The 14,541-nt window shown below is 50.7% G+C and overlaps 5 protein-coding genes across 5 annotated transcripts; 2 read left to right on the top strand and 3 right to left on the bottom strand.

Moving 5' to 3' along the window:
- Positions 1-171: 171 nt before the first annotated feature.
- On the top strand, positions 172-2,176 carry AFUA_4G11060 (putative MFS transporter; the record flags this gene model as incomplete). Its single annotated transcript, XM_746629.2, has 2 exons — positions 172-1,271; positions 1,366-2,176. 2 exons carry the CDS (start codon positions 172-174, stop codon positions 1,988-1,990), a joined length of 1,725 nt encoding a protein of 574 aa, XP_751722.1. The 3' UTR covers positions 1,991-2,176.
- Positions 2,177-2,325: 149 nt separating this feature from the next.
- AFUA_4G11050 (NADH-quinone oxidoreductase subunit NuoF) lies at positions 2,326-4,455 on the bottom strand. The gene is made up of 3 exons (XM_746630.2): positions 4,030-4,455; positions 3,851-3,922; positions 2,326-3,784 (listed from the first exon to the last, which is right to left on the bottom strand). The coding sequence occupies exons 1-3, from the start codon at positions 4,288-4,290 to the stop codon at positions 2,627-2,629; spliced, it is 1,491 nt and encodes a 496-aa protein (XP_751723.1). The 5' UTR covers positions 4,291-4,455; the 3' UTR covers positions 2,326-2,626.
- A 41-nt stretch (positions 4,456-4,496) lies between these two features.
- Positions 4,497-7,277, bottom strand: AFUA_4G11040 (SET domain protein). Its single transcript, XM_746631.2, has 4 exons — positions 7,021-7,277; positions 6,190-6,762; positions 5,836-6,095; positions 4,497-5,781 (listed from the first exon to the last, which is right to left on the bottom strand). The coding sequence occupies exons 1-4, from the start codon at positions 7,059-7,061 to the stop codon at positions 4,541-4,543; spliced, it is 2,115 nt and encodes a 704-aa protein (XP_751724.2). The 5' UTR covers positions 7,062-7,277; the 3' UTR covers positions 4,497-4,540.
- Positions 7,278-7,411: 134 nt separating this feature from the next.
- Positions 7,412-13,447, bottom strand: AFUA_4G11012 (SAPS family protein). Its single transcript, XM_001481517.2, has 5 exons — positions 12,537-13,447; positions 11,336-12,286; positions 9,867-11,276; positions 9,134-9,808; positions 7,412-8,541 (listed from the first exon to the last, which is right to left on the bottom strand). Exons 2-5 carry the CDS (start codon positions 12,017-12,019, stop codon positions 7,843-7,845), a joined length of 3,468 nt encoding a protein of 1,155 aa, XP_001481567.1. The 5' UTR covers positions 12,020-12,286; positions 12,537-13,447; the 3' UTR covers positions 7,412-7,842.
- A 349-nt stretch (positions 13,448-13,796) lies between these two features.
- On the top strand, positions 13,797-14,521 carry AFUA_4G11000 (putative SNF7 family protein (Cta1); the record flags this gene model as incomplete). The annotated part of the gene is made up of 2 exons (XM_746635.1): positions 13,797-13,866; positions 13,941-14,521. The coding sequence occupies 2 exons, from the start codon at positions 13,797-13,799 to the stop codon at positions 14,519-14,521; spliced, it is 651 nt and encodes a 216-aa protein (XP_751728.1).
- Between the last annotated feature and the right edge of the window lie 20 nt (positions 14,522-14,541).

The raw sequence follows: 14,541 nt of genomic DNA, 5'->3' as shown, positions 1-14,541 counted from the left end.
AAGACGGGGTGGAAGCAGAGAAGCAGAGAAGGAGAGAAAGACCAGAAAGTTACGCAATACAGCGAAAGCAGATGCACGTATCCTTGTCCTGGCTCCGCGTCTGTGTTTCCTTCCTTCCGAGGGCTTAAAGTCTTTCTTGTAACCATCGCACAAGTATCGCATTCATCCACAATGTCTGGTGGAGTGCGCGAAATCCAGGAGGAAGGAGTCGCGCCCTCCTGTTCTTCCAACGGCGGCGGGAATGTTATTCAATACCATGTCGAGAAGCCGGCAGAGGCATCCTCAGGCTCAGATCCTTCTGCTCTGGAAGCTCAGAAGGCCATGACCCTTGAGGCAGACGGGGAAACCGATGGTGGAGCTCATTCGGCCTTTAGCAAGAAGGAGAAGCGCTTCATCGTCTTCATGATCTCCATGGCGTCGTTCTTTTCTCCTCTTTCTGCCCAGATCTATTTCCCTGTCATGCCAACGCTTGTGGAAAATTACCATCTTACTACGGCCTTGATCAATCTCACCATCACTACGTACCTGATCTTGCAAGGTCTGGCTCCGAGCTTCATTGGCACTTTTGCCGACTCGGGAGGTCGTCGTCCGGCATACATTCTTGCTTTCACTGTCTACCTGGCTGCTAACATTGGCCTCGCATTGCAGAATAGCTACGTGGCGCTGATGGTTCTTCGCTGCATCCAAAGCGCGGGTAGCAGTGGCACCATTGCCTTTGGCTATGGAGTTGTAGCGGACATTGCAACGGCGGCGGAGAGAGGAAGCTTCATCGGACCTGTGTCTGCGGGCGTTATGGTGGCGCCGGCTCTCGGGCCTGTCATTGGGGGTATTTTGGCCAAGTTTCTCGGTTGGAGAAGTGTTTTCTGGTTCCTCGTTATCATCAGTGGTGGCTACCTGGTGGTGTTCATGACCACAATGCCAGAGACCAATCGCAATATCGTCGGGAATGGCAGCGTCCCTCCCGATCAATGGTGGAGGATGTCTGTCATTCAGTACTTGGCCGCACGTCGCCGACTACAGAAGATGACAACCGAAGAACGCATTGCCCATCAACAGCAGAGAGCGAATCTCAACCAAGCACGTGGGCATCAGAAGCTTTCGTTTCCCAATCCACTCAAGGCTTTCGTTATCTTGCTGGAGAAAGATGCATTCATCGTGGTCTCTTATGTCGGACTGGCCATGTTGGCTAACACTGCGCTCTTGACGAGTACACCCAATCTCTTTGGCAAGCTGTATGGCTTTAACGACCTTCAGATTGGTCTTTGCTACATGTAAGTCCTCCATGTTGATCTGCCCCTGTAAATGGCTTGTCGGACTACCAGACTACCAGGATGTGCTGACCATGTCTGTTTCATGAAATCGTAGTCCTCTCGGAGTGGGTTCATGCATCGCAGCCATTCTCAACGGCAAGCTGCTGGATTTCAACTATCGCCGTATTGCTCATAAAATGGGCATGCCAGTGGATCGAAAAAAGGGTGACGATTTGCGGGGCTTCCCTATCGAGAAGGCTCGTCTTCAGGCTTTCTTTCCCCTCATGGCTCTCGGTGTAGCTGCCTTCATCCCGTACGGCTGGGTCCTTCAGCAGGGAGCGCCGCTGGCAGTACCCCTTGTCCTGCAGTTCATCATCGGATTCAGCTTCATCGCCTCCCTCAACACTCTGAGCACGCTCATGGTGGATCTGTTCCCAGACCGAGCGTCTACCGCGTCTGCAGCATCTAACCTCGTTCGATGCTGGCTGGGAGCTGTCGGTGCCGCGGTGATTGACCATATGCTTAACGCTATGGGCTGGGGCTGGTGCTTCGTCTTCTGGGGCCTGTTGATGCTGGTTGGTCTAGGCCTGCTATTGGTGGAGTATCATCGTGGCATGCAATGGCGTCTGGCAAGACTCGCCAAGCTGGATCAGAGACAAGTGGAGAAGGAGACTCAGAAGGCCGCAAGTGAGAACAAGGAGGCACACGGAGATGAGAACGAGGCTAATTCGGATACCTGAGGTGGAGATTTTCTGGTTGACGTTTGCTTGACACACAACAACTTGGATCGGAAAAATGTGAGGAAGCAGTAAATGGGTCGAAATATGGTCGCTTTTTTCTGCCGGTCAGACAAGATGATATGATCTAATTTGCTTCAAGAGGTTGATTGAGTTCCTTGCTAGTTGCGCAGCCTTTACAAGGAGGAAATAACGAACTATGTGATGTTTGTTGCAGCTATTGGCCGTTATCTGGATGGGATGGGCATCCTCCGTAGGCCTTGGGTGGGCAGCTTTTCTCATTAGACGAGTGATATGTAGCCGAACGCTGATCTACTCGATTACGACTGTTCAAACAATCCAAAATACTTCAACATATGAGATTATTCGAATTGCTACCAGGAATCTGTACATGACTGAACGTAAACAGAGCAGAAAGAGGACAAAAGAAGGATAAGAGGTTATACGCGGACATAAAACACAAAATCACTCCATGGCTTTGCGACGGACGGGTCTAAGATGTATGTTTACCATATCTTCTTTTATATCCCGGTTATGGTTGCGTGAAAGGTAGGCAAGGGGGAGATGAGAAACCATTTTTTTTATCGTCGCGGGATGGGATCAAAGATGAGAAAAGGTATGGAATGGCTTATGGTAATTTTACATGCCAGGGGAGATCAACTTGCCCTCGGCCTTGCTGTCCGGGTGCCAGCCACCGGCAAAGGGCTTCCCGCCCAGCTCGCGCTCGTACTCCTTGATTCTGGCCTCCAGCTCGGGACGGAAGTGGCGGATGAGACCCTGGATGGGCCAGGCGAAGGCCTCGCCCAGGGCGCAGATTGTATGGCCCTCGACCTGCTTGGTGAGTTCCTGGAGCATGTCGATCTCGCGCTCGCGGGCCTGGCCCTTCTCCATGCGCTCCATCATCTGGGCAGTCCACTTGCTTCCCTCGCGGCAGGGGGTGCACTGGCCGCAACTCTCATGCTTGTAGAACTTGGACAGACGGGAGATGGCGCGGACGATGTCGGTGGACTTGTCCATGACGATAACGGCGGCAGTCCCCAGACCGGATTGGGAGTCCTTGAGGGAGTCGAAATCCATGATCTGGTTATCGCAGACGGACTTGGGGATGACGGGAGTGGAGGAGCCACCGGGGATGACGGCGAGGAGGTTGTCCCAGCCGCCACGCACACCACCGCAGTGACGGTCGATCAGCTCACGCAGAGGGATGGACATCTCCTCCTCGACCGTGCAGGGATTGTTGACGTGACCGGAAATACAGAACAGCTTTGTACCAGAGTTGCGCTCGGCGCCGAACGAGGAGAACCAGCTGGCTCCACGGCGCATGATGGTAGGGCAGACGGCGACGGTCTCAACATTGGTGACGGTGCTGGGGCAGCCGAACAGACCAACGGCGGCGGGGAAGGGGGGCTTCAGGCGAGGCTTGCCGGCCTTGCCCTCGATCGACTCGATGAGAGAGGTCTCCTCACCACAGATATAGGCACCCATTCCGCGGTGGATGTAAACATCGAAGTCGTAGCCTGTGCCGCAGGCGTTCTTACCGATGAGACCAGCCTGGTAGGCTTCGTTGATGGCCCGCTGGAGGACGGTTGCTTCGTGGTAGAATTCACCACGGATGTAGATGTAGGCGGCGGTGGCGTTCATCGCACGACCGACAACGAGGCAACCCTCGATCAGTTTGTGGGGATCCTTGCGCATGATCTCACGGTCTTTGCATGTGCCCGGTTCACCTTCATCGGCGTTGACGACCAGGTATCGGGGTCTGGGATCCTTATCCCAATCCTTGAAGTTCATGAAAGACTAATGCAGATAAGAGATTAATGGGTTTCACGAGGTTCACCGTATTTCGCATGGTGGAAAACTTACATATTTCAAACCCGAGGGGAAACCAGCACCACCACGGCCACGCAGACCAGAGGCCTTGATCTCGGAAATCAGCTGCAGCGAAGTTAAGCACAACATATTAGCCTCAAGGTCCAGTATAACCCCGCAAAACGAGTGCATGGCCACAGAATGTCCTTGGTGGCCGCGAAGGAGAAGCGTACCCAGTCATGACCCTTCAAAACGATATCCTTAGTCCTGTGCCAGTCTCCAAACTTCATTGCCGACTTCAAATCAGTGCCGTGATGTCCGTAAAGGTTTGTGAATATCCGGTCCTGGTCCCGCAGACCGCCATGTTGCCGTACGGGGTGTGTGGTGTCCTGGACACTGGCGAAGGAGCGGGCAGCCGAACCCTGAATGCGGAGAGAGCGGGAGGAAAGGTTGGCGATTGAGGAAGGCGATGGAGCCGCCGCTCGAGATATCATGGTGGTGGATGGCCCAGTTGCTGGGAATTGACGCGGGATAGAGGGATTGTCTCGAGGAGAGAGGTGGAAGGTCAATTGGGGGATGATCACCGTCGTTGAGCTTCACGGCGCGGCAATTCCTGCGCTTGCTGAATATCCGCCTTTGGCCACCCGCTGATTGGTCCGTATCAGTCACGTGCCATGCGCTTAGTCATGAATATATAATGTTCCAAGCATTCTTGATTTTCTGGTTCCAGTACGAGTCTACGATCTATTGCGGAATATACAGATAAGTCACTGTGGACAGCATCACCGAGCCTTGACCTGGCCCTCCTGATCGTAACAAAGCCAAGGGATCTTCAGGCGCCTGCACACATTCCTCCTCTGTAGCCATCCAGGCCCATCGCAGCCAGTTCGGAGAAAGCCACCAGTTATCTGTTCTCCAGTCTCCGGTGAGCGAAGCTAGATTCGAGAAGATATCTGGATTCTGATCTCTCATCTGGTCGAGCATGTCGTCGAACAAGCTGACCATCTTTTCATCTTCTTCATCCTCCAGCATCCATGCCACATCTTCCGGGGGCGGTGGATACTTCTCAAGTAGAAAGCTAGCCCATGTAGACAGTCTTGCAGAAAGTCGTGATTTATCAGACGATGCGTTCTTGTGAGCGGCAACCACGAAGCATAAGAACATTGGGAAGGCAAAAGGCGAATCCTCGTCGCTTCCTTCTAGCACGGGTATTGCCTTCTCAGAGTTTCTCAGAACCTCTTGGAAGAACACTTTGCAAGACCGTTGGATCTCAGCAGGAAGAACGTTGGACAATTCTTTCAAGGTAAAAAGTTCGCCGTTGTTCGCAAGGAGCGACTTCCGTTCAAGAATTCTGACTTGTATACGGGACTTGACCTCGTCGGAGAAATTCTTCGCAGGTAAACGAGCCATGTAAGCACTAAGCAAACGCTTGGTTGCTTCCCAGCTTCCGTCGTAATCATGTTGCCGAGCGCGGTTGAGCGTCCAGGCAGCAATAGCGAGAGCTGTCTCGGACAAGCGGATCTGACTGTCACGGTAGATCTTCGCATGTCTCTGTTTGATGTTTTCGGAACTTCCCAGGCCTTCCCCTGAAGACCTCAACTTCACAATATGTGTGATTAATTCAATGAGTATCTGACTGAGAGCGGCTAAAATCGTCCGCGAGTTGCCATATGCATCTGAGATTCGAATTTCCTGCTCAGTGATTTCAAGGGTCTCTAGCTCTCTGTTATTCGCGCCAAGTACGGAAACGGCATTGAAAAGGGCTGGCGAGAAGATCGAATGTTCCATGGCAGTGTCAGGTGCAAGGAGAGGATAGAAGATATTGAACACGTAGTAATGATTCTCTGTGGCCTTGGGTCGCTCGGGATACATCTGTTGCTGATAGGATCTGGCTTGTTCGAGAGGGCTACCTGGAGGTTCTCGCAAGCTGACGATCCGATAATCGCATGGATTATCTGGAAGGCAAAAGCCATAGTTCATCATCACTGAGATGAGGTTAGTTTTCAATCTGCTATTCAGTCATTCCACTTGCGACTTACACTGTTCGTTATTGCGAGGCCCGTAATTATTTGAGATTTCCTGCCCGGAGGCAACGTCTTCCAGCACCACAAAGGCTACATCTTGCTTCCCAGCACGCCATTCTACCTTTGCAAGAGGTCGATGGTTCATCAAGTCAATGCAGGGCAGGAGTACTGACACACCATCTTCAGGCAGTTCCACATCAGTAACTGCCTCAGCAAGCACCTTAGCTGAAAACGCCCGCGACACCAGTATGGATGAAGACCAGAGGTAGAGGTCCCTATCGTTGGTTTTGTTAACACACTATTTTGCAGGGTAGCGCCAAGTTGCTTGACTCAGATAGAGAAAGGAGGTGGCCAACAGTCTACACATACCATGTGTACTGATCAACATCCTCGAAGCCAGCCTTCCGAAGCTCAGTAATCCCATTCTCGTACTTCTCCTTCCACACCCCCATTCTCTGCTCTCTAGCCGGCGCCAGACTCGTCCCATCCAACCACCGCAAATCATCCCCCTCATAATACAATGGCGTAGTCAAGGAGAGCGGCTGAGGAAGCGTCCGAATATACGGGAACCAGAACCCTTCTGAGCCCCTCAGATACTGGCCGATCAAGAAGAAGATAGATGATTCATGGGGCCCAACAGCATCGACAAACTCGCGCGGAAGCTGCACCCCATGAGCAGAGAAAGTGGCCGCCCCATTGCCTTGCTTGTCGGCTGGAAGAGGATGTTCGACAAGGTTGAGGTACGACATCGTTGCGGCTACTGGAATCTTGATGATATGCGTGTCCTTTGCGACACCATCTTTCCAGTCTTTCTTGACATTGAAATGAACACCTCGTTGATCGTCTTTGGCGATCTGAACACTTTCGTGCAGGTAGCCGCCATTGCTAGTCATCCATTCCACGAGTGTGATCCATTTCTCAAGGTCCTCGTCACCACTTGCCCTAGACGCTTTCATTAGACATAGTGACAAACTTTGGGAGATATGAATCCGAAACAAAGAGAGATAATGAAAAAGAATTGTCCCAATCAGAATGCGAAAGCGGAAGGCCAAGAGTGCACTATTAAATATAGAGCCATCCAGCTTCGTACATCCGTCTCAAACAGAAGTTATAGGTTTGTATATGAAGATAAAGCGTCGTCGCCGCGAGAATGACTTTAAGCAGCATAGTAAAACACGACAACTCGAGCTTTCAACCTACCCTGATGGCAGCAACGCTGAACGATCACCACTGTCCGTCATGGTGCTTAAGCAAACAGTGAATCTTTCCCTGTCTACCCGACTAGGCAGCCCTCGCGACCCTTGCAGCTGTTCTCAAGGGAAAGTCTGAGATCGTGGCGACGCGGACGATGGACACGGAGAGCTCATACAATCAATTCTTCGGAGGGGCAATTGGGGATGATGAAATGCGGCGTCCCACTTTTTTTCGAGCGTCTCAAAGGTATGGAAGCAAGCCAACAACAGCTCGTTAAATGACAGCCAGAATTCAATGCTCTACAATACATTCTATATTTGGATTTAGACGTTTGCCTTAGCTCTTTAGTCCTAAAGCCGTCAATCGTGGAATGTCAAATTTTGACAATATACTCCGCACAAAAAAAAAAAAAAATAACAATGAATTGATTTCGGCTGAGTTATCGTACAAAGTCCAGTAAAGAGGAGAGACGGAAGACTGCAGACTATCAACAAACACAGAGAAAAGAAACGCCGATAATGTCGCGCTTGCGATAATTGACACTGGTCAGTCGCTAGAAGCAGATATCACCATTCGGAACCGCGCACGGCCACATGGAGGTAATCGTAATGCCAAGATCTTCCTGTTTAGAGAAGGCCATCTCTATTCCGCTCTCGACAGTATACAAGGTCATGCACAAGTTAGTGTACATCGTCATGAAAAGAGAATGAATAGCCCATGCGTCCCAGAATGCCAAACACAATTACCGCCAGGAAATGAAAATGCACAGCAACCCAGCGCAGACAACAAATTCTAGAGGACAACCTTGGCCATATCCATCTGTGGCAGTCAAGTCGTGGAAGACTTTCTCCCAGGAACTAAGATTTCGACCAGTCCATCATCTTCTCCGTCACTGCTGTCATTGTCATCGTCATCCCCGAAAGGAGACGGCCCGAACTGTGATCTTCGGAAGCTCCTGTAGCGGCCAGGCCCGAGATCTGGGTATCCTAGAGATTCGTTCATGATAGCTTCGTCCTCTTCATCTGAGTCGAGCATTTCAGGTCCAAGAGAGGGCCCAACCATCTCGCCCATGTCATCCTCATCGTCATCAACTTCCAGGGGAGCCCGTTCCTTGCGCCTCATATTTACTCTACCTTCCCCTTCTTCATCGGAAGAATTAGTGGACATCGAATCCGGTGGGCTGAAGCCAGACTCGGGAAAAGTAGGCGATGAGAAAGGCTCGTGCTTGCGCGTATGCGGAAAGTCGCTAGAGGGAAAAGCGGCTCGGGAAGGCGAGTCCGTACCATCACCGTCATCGTCCAAGCCCGCAATCACAAATGGGTTGGATGGCCACTGACCATCGCCGTTCTCATGCTGGTTAGTTTGGTTTTGCGGCTCGTCTTCACTGCCGCCATTTTCAGCAGCTTGCTGTTTCTGAGCGGCAAGCCGTGCTGCCAGTTGCCGTCGTGCGCGAGATGGTCCGAGGCTGAGGGGAGCAGGAGGTGGAGGAAGAATTGGTATAGGTTGACTCGTTGAGTTCGTAGATCCCTAAGTTCATAAAGACGTCAGCATGTGCTGTGGCTTGTGTTACAGCAAAAGAGATAGAGTCAACTATGAAAATGCGGGGCGCAAGAGGGTCTGCATGAGTCAAGTCATCCGGGCTAGAACAGTGTCCAGACAACTGAGTGACTCAGAGATTGAGAAAAAAAACCCCCCAGAAGTCCACAACCCATCATCGGCCATCATTCAGATGCAGCTGATCCTCTAGAGATGCATGGAATCAAATTGGTATATCAATGTGTGAAGGAGCAGCGAAAGCGCTAAATATCCGACTAGACCATCTGTTCAGACGGGTGTCGCAGGACCTCGGGGGATTCAACCCCGAAATGGGTCTGTACATGGACAGAAAGCGCTGAAGATACACGCTCTATGCTTATGTTCCCCAATGACCTCAAATCTCCTTCATTATCAACACCTATGCGGCGCCAGTCTTCATCTACTGTTTGATGAGAGACAAGAATCAGGGAGGGGATTTGGAAATGGAGCAGAACTGGGGGTACGGAAGTAATTTGCGAGAGAATTCGAGTGCGAGCCATCATGCATCGTCCATGTCAACGTCAGTAAATAAATCATCACTCACGTTTTCAGAACCGCCTTCGGCGGATTGCTCGGTTAGGTTTTTGTCGTCTTGTTCGTCCATTTCCTCATCCTCATCGTCGCTGGAGCTTCCAAAGCCGCTCAGCAGAGAGCTGCTGCCGCTACCAAGACCAAAAGCGCCACCAGAAACACTGCCCTGGTTCATGTCGAAGTTTTGGAAGCCTGAATTGCTGATGCCGCCATTCAAGCCAGCCTCGGCGAGTGCTGAAGAAGTGTTCATGCTTTGACCTTGATTCAGCAGGCCCTGGCGGTGCCCGATAGCCATATCTGGTCGTACACCGCCGAGGATTGCATTATCTCGCTCTCGCGTCTCGGAAAGAGTTTGCTCCACATAATCGATCCACTCCGGGTTCAAGACGCTTTCCATCACTGTAGGAGAAAGTAGTTCGGGCGGATGACGCTCGCTGAACTTGACCACTTCTTCCGCAATGAGGGTAAGATGCCCCATGTAGCCGAGTCTGATGCGTTGCGTCCGCTGCGCTTCATCGCTTCGTTTTTGTCCGGCAACAATCGCCTGTGTGATGCGCCCTGTCTCAAAAAGATCGATCGCTAGACATCTGTTGTATCCGCGCTCCATAGGTCCATTGAAAACTTGCTGAACAACATCATACACAACGTTGTGAAGGAAGTTGTTCCATGGGAAGCGGAAGAAGAAATCCTAGGACACGCAGGGGTCAGATTCCGAGTTATTGCCTATGTCGCGCGAGCTAACTTACTAGTATCGTGGGTACGACCTGATTCTTCACAAACATAATTTTGAGATAATCACCGACGACAGGCTGGCCGTTCGGATCGAGTTGAACGTAGGAATTGATGTGCGCCCGCAAGTCTTCAGCATCGGTGTTTGAGGGCACCGATGTTGATCCATGGTCCGTGGAATCTTGAGCATTCCCGGCCTGGCCAGCAGTATCCGGTGTTGACGTTACTGGTTCCTTTTGCTGTTGAGTTTTGGAGAACAGAGGTTCTGGTACGGCTTCAGGGTTGGACGGCATTTGTGTAGCAGAGGGAGTATTCGAGTCGTTCGAGGGGAGAGTCTCAGACTTCCCGATATCTTCCTGGGCCGTGGCTCCCTTGGAGGCCCGTTGGTCTCCCAAATCCATTGCATCAAGTTGGTCTGTTAGGTCAGACACTGTGGACGGGAGATCCTTGTCGGAGCTGTCTTCTTCTTTTGTGTCCATTTTAGCTTCCTCATGATCGTTAGCTTCGCCGGCATGTTTTACGTCGTCTTCCGTTGTGGCTGATGTTCTCGATTTATCACCCACAACCGGCTCCGTCTGCTGACTATCAGACTCCTTTCTCTCGGCGAGTTTCTCCTTGTCGACCAGGACGCCAGAAGAATCGACATCCTCGAACCCATCCTCACCAGCGTTCAAAATTTCAATGACTCGAGAATCTTCAGGGGAGCCACAGTCAATAACAGAACCATTGATAAAGTCTGTGGTGGAATCGTTTCCTTCAAGAGCAGACAACTCCTTGTGCGGATTGAAGGCACCTTCGCGGAACAGTCTCTCTCGTTCAGCGTCGCGTTGGCGGACATATTCATCACTTCCGGGTTCGTTCAGAAGACCCATGTTACTGCAGTGCAGCAGCTCTGCCATCAATTCGCATGTCTTGAAACGGTCAAAGCCGAGAGGCTCAATTTTAGCGCCCCAAGCAGAGCTAAGCTGTCCTCTCTCCACACTTCGTACTTTCCCATTGTCACTGATTGTATGCTTGGAACTTCGAATCAATGCCATGAAGTCCGGTATATGTTTGGCAAAAATCCTAAGCAGGTTGCCCAGATAGATAGGGTCGTATGTCGTAGGAGGCGAATCAGGGCCACCGATGGTCTCTGGATCGTAATCCGAGTTATTTTTCCGAATAACTTCAATTACGATACCAACGCCCACTGTCAACGGATTTCCACCTTGCAACATGGCTGTGATTAGGGTCTCTACGCACTGCGCGGAGACAAGCTGGCGAGTCAGGCTATTGGGTCCAATGCAGGATTGGTCGTTCTGAGTGGCATTTGCCGAAATAGTGATAATGGCCTTGAGAAAGTCTCCTGCAGAGGTTTGTACGGAGGCTGGATGTTCAGGTGTTAAGAATGACAAAAGAATAGGAATCAGGTTCTGTGTTTTCAGCCACTGTGATGGGTGTCAGTCTGAACCATAGAAAGCAGGGGATTATTTTCTGATGAACACACATCCACAATTCCCTGGCCTCCTTCGGCCTTCTCCAGACTGATAATTTTCAACAAGAGGTCCATAACCATGGGATTGTCGACATGCTGGAGGATCGCCGGAACTATACCCTCTAGAGACTTGAAAAACTCCAGCATCTCACTGGTCTTTCGATCAAACAACGTTTCATTGACTTTCGTAAAGTAGCCTGCCTGGATAGGATCCAGAGATGGTCGTCTCCTCACAAAGCCCCAGAAGTCGCGCAGATAGCTTCTGTTCGCCATTATTGACTCCAATATCGACCATGTTTCAGACGAGAGAATTTCGCACGCGATGTACGCATGTTTCAAACGGTTCTTCTCAGCTCGGTCCAGATCTTCAGGATCTAAGATCTCCTTCAGAGGGTCGACTTTCTTCTCTCCTCCGGTTGAAGCATCTTGATTCGTTTGAGGGGCATTAGAGTCGTTCGAATCGTCCTCGTCATCATCATCATCCTCGTTCACCAGGCTGGGTGCAATCACGTAGTCCATAAGGCGTTTCAAGACATTATCTTCTCGTAGATATTCTATGAGTTTCGTATTATGTTGCTTGAGCTCCTGGATCAACTCTGACTCGTCCAACAACTCTTCGAGACTGACATCAGGCTTGTCGAGCAGGGTATCAATAGTGGAGACACTCGCGTATCCCCCGAAGCGCCAAAACATCATGAACTAGATCAGAGAGAAAATCGTCATGGAAAACAAGTGAGGTATCGCAAGCACACTTTTGTTCTTGGATTGAACCGCTCCGAGAGTCGTAACGGAGACGTCTAAATGATACAGCGCAACGAGTAAGGGATGCCGATTGGCTCAAAGCAGGGAAATTAATCCTGCAAGATTAGAAATGTTTTCAAAACAGATCAATTTGTGAGATTTGTCTCAAGGGAAGGAGATGAAAATAGTTGAGGAAGTGAACACGGTCGGAGCGGCCAAGCGCTGCGTGTCGGAATTCAGCAAGTCAGTAATCATTGACTACTAGAGCATGATGAAGCAGTTGAATGATGCAAATCAGAGCGTAGGCTATTAATCGTACCCTTAGGGGTGTCACTCATTCTGAGGAGGGAAAAGGACACTAAGGGATAACATAACAGTAGGGGGAGGCTGGTGGGAAGGAGGCACATATTCCAGACAGAAGACGAGATAGCGAATCAACAGCACAATGGAATAAGAGCCAAATGATTCATACCTTCAAGACCTTATGATAAGTGAGTGACAAAGAAAGAGAAGGAGGTGCCAGAGACCTTGTGGGAGTGTTTTGCAGGACCGTCGTGAGTTGATCGAGTCCGAGTTTCCTTGCGAGCCACAGGAACCTGTTGCACAGGCGAGACCAGTCCGTCAAGTTGGTTAGAAAATCAACCGTCGGTGGCCGTCAGGGTACTGATGTAGACGGTTAATAGAGGACAGAGTCACAGTTGACGTTCAGGGATCACGTCGACGTGCTGCGCTGGCGGCTGCGTCTGGATCGGCCGGCAACTTTGATCCCTGGAGGGCTGATGAACCAGGCTGAGCGGAAATACCCAACAAGATCCGACAAGCGGCGGCGGGGAAATTCCACGCGACTTCTTAAGGCGAGGGATGGAGGGGGAGAAGAAAAGAGCTGGGAAATGTCACAGATTGTTTCAGGGTGGTTTTGAGGTAGATAAACGTTTATGATGATAAGAAGAATGAAATCATATTTCCTATTATTCAGGTGTATACCGTAGTAAACGAGTCGATGTTTATAGCATTCGTGACTCTTTCTCTTCTTCCTTTAGTTGTCGATGGAGGAAAGTCGGTGCTTTGATGCGCTGCGACCCAAAACAATCTCACATTACTCGGTAGTCGCTTGATGAGTGCGGCTTATATGACTATTGCAAGGTACCGCAATGGGATAGCTAAGTATTATATACTTTGAAGTCAAGTAGTCCCCGAGATTACGTCCCACTGAGGCCGATGGACAAGGACAATAATCAACGAGGTCACACGTGCTATAAGCCGCCAACTATTACGAGATGCCAGGTGATAAGCAAAACTCTGTAGCAAGGATGATCAATACTACTCTGATTGGAGTGGATGGCCTAGATTGCCGTCAGATGATGGTTATTCCACAGGTTAATGGGTTCTAAGAAGAGCAGAATTGCGGAGTTTTTAATATTAGTTATGGAATCCGACGAACTGACAAGCCCATCACGTGTCTGTACCGCTGATCAGCGATGCCGGATTCAGGGAACCATACTCATGAAATCCAGTTCTGGAAGTTTAATTAGTATGCGAAGTAATGTGAAGCTGCTGTCGAGGTCTACTAAGGTTTTGACAGCTCCAAGACCTTTGTTCGATCTTCGTTGCTAGCCTGGGGCATCTTCCCGCATCTTTAGGCGGCAACATCTGGTGCTGATCCCCCATCCCTACATCACTCCGCACTGTACTCACTACCCTATCTCGTACTTGACACACACCCTCAAGAAAGATGAATCGACTATTTGGAACAAAAAACACGGCTCCCAAGCCAACGCTCGACGATGCTATTTCTAAAGTAGGTCCTTTCCCGACAATTTTGAACTACCGTCTACCTCTCCCCGCATGATCTAACACCCCGCCATCACAAAGGTAGACAACCGCATCGCGAGCATCGACGTTAAACTAGCCTCTCTCAACGCCGAGCTCTCAACCTACCAAGCCAAAATTGCCAAGATGCGCGACGGACCAGGCAAGAACGCGCTTCGCCAGAAGGCACTCAAGGTCCTGCAGCGCCGGAAACAGTACGAAGCCCAACGGGACCAGCTATCCCAGCAATCCTGGAACATGGAACAGGCAGGGATGATGCAGGATAACTTGAAGAACGTGATGACGACCGTTGACGCGATGAAGACGACGACCAAGGAGCTGAAGAAGCAGTATGGCAAGGTCGACATAGACAAGATCGAGCGCATGCAGGACGAGATGGCGGATCTGATGGATATTGGCAATGAAATCCAGGAGAGTATTTCGCGAGCGTATGATATCCCCGAGGATGTGGATGAGGCGGAGCTCGATGCGGAGTTGGAGGCGTTGGGTGAGGAGTCCATGTTTGAGAGTGCGATGGGCGAGAGTTCCTTGCCTAGCTTCATGCAAGATGAGGTGGCGCCGCCGCAATTTATCGATGAGCCTCCGGAACAAGCCAAGGTCAAGGAGCCTGCTGGTGGTCTGGGCTAATACACGAGTGGATTGGCGAT

This window comes from Aspergillus fumigatus, chromosome 4 (genome assembly GCF_000002655.1).
Source record: "Aspergillus fumigatus Af293 chromosome 4, whole genome shotgun sequence".
In the NCBI taxonomy this organism is placed as follows: Eukaryota; Fungi; Ascomycota; class Eurotiomycetes; order Eurotiales; family Aspergillaceae; genus Aspergillus; species Aspergillus fumigatus.
The sequence above is the reverse complement of the archived record's forward strand: the minus strand, read 5'-3'. Positions and strand labels throughout refer to the sequence as shown.

What these genes read in the sequence shown, in the direction of transcription:
- AFUA_4G11012 (XM_001481517.2), bottom strand. Translation starts at nt 12,019, where the DNA reads ATGATGTTTTGGCGCTTCGGGGGATACGCGAGTGTCTCCACTATTGAT. An exon ending in GAGGCCAGGGAATTGTGGAT is followed by an intron (nt 11,277 to 11,335) that starts GTGTGTTCATCA and finishes CACCCATCACAG; the next exon opens with TGGCTGAAAACACAGAACCT. An exon ending in AGGTCGTACCCACGATACTA is followed by an intron (nt 9,809 to 9,866) that starts GTAAGTTAGCTC and finishes TGCGTGTCCTAG; the next exon opens with GATTTCTTCTTCCGCTTCCC.
- AFUA_4G11040 (XM_746631.2), bottom strand. Translation starts at nt 7,061, where the DNA reads ATGACGGACAGTGGTGATCGTTCAGCGTTGCTGCCATCAGG. An exon ending in GATGTTGATCAGTACACATG is followed by an intron (nt 6,096 to 6,189) that starts GTATGTGTAGAC and finishes AACCAACGATAG; the next exon opens with GGACCTCTACCTCTGGTCTT. An exon ending in GCCTCGCAATAACGAACAGT is followed by an intron (nt 5,782 to 5,835) that starts GTAAGTCGCAAG and finishes ACCTCATCTCAG; the next exon opens with TGATGATGAACTATGGCTTT.
- AFUA_4G11050 (XM_746630.2), bottom strand. Translation starts at nt 4,290, where the DNA reads ATGATATCTCGAGCGGCGGCTCCATCGCCTTCCTCAATCGCCAACCTT. An exon ending in TTTTGAAGGGTCATGACTGG is followed by an intron (nt 3,923 to 4,029) that starts GTACGCTTCTCC and finishes ACTTCGCTGCAG; the next exon opens with CTGATTTCCGAGATCAAGGC. An exon ending in TCCCCTCGGGTTTGAAATAT is followed by an intron (nt 3,785 to 3,850) that starts GTAAGTTTTCCA and finishes TATCTGCATTAG; the next exon opens with TCTTTCATGAACTTCAAGGA.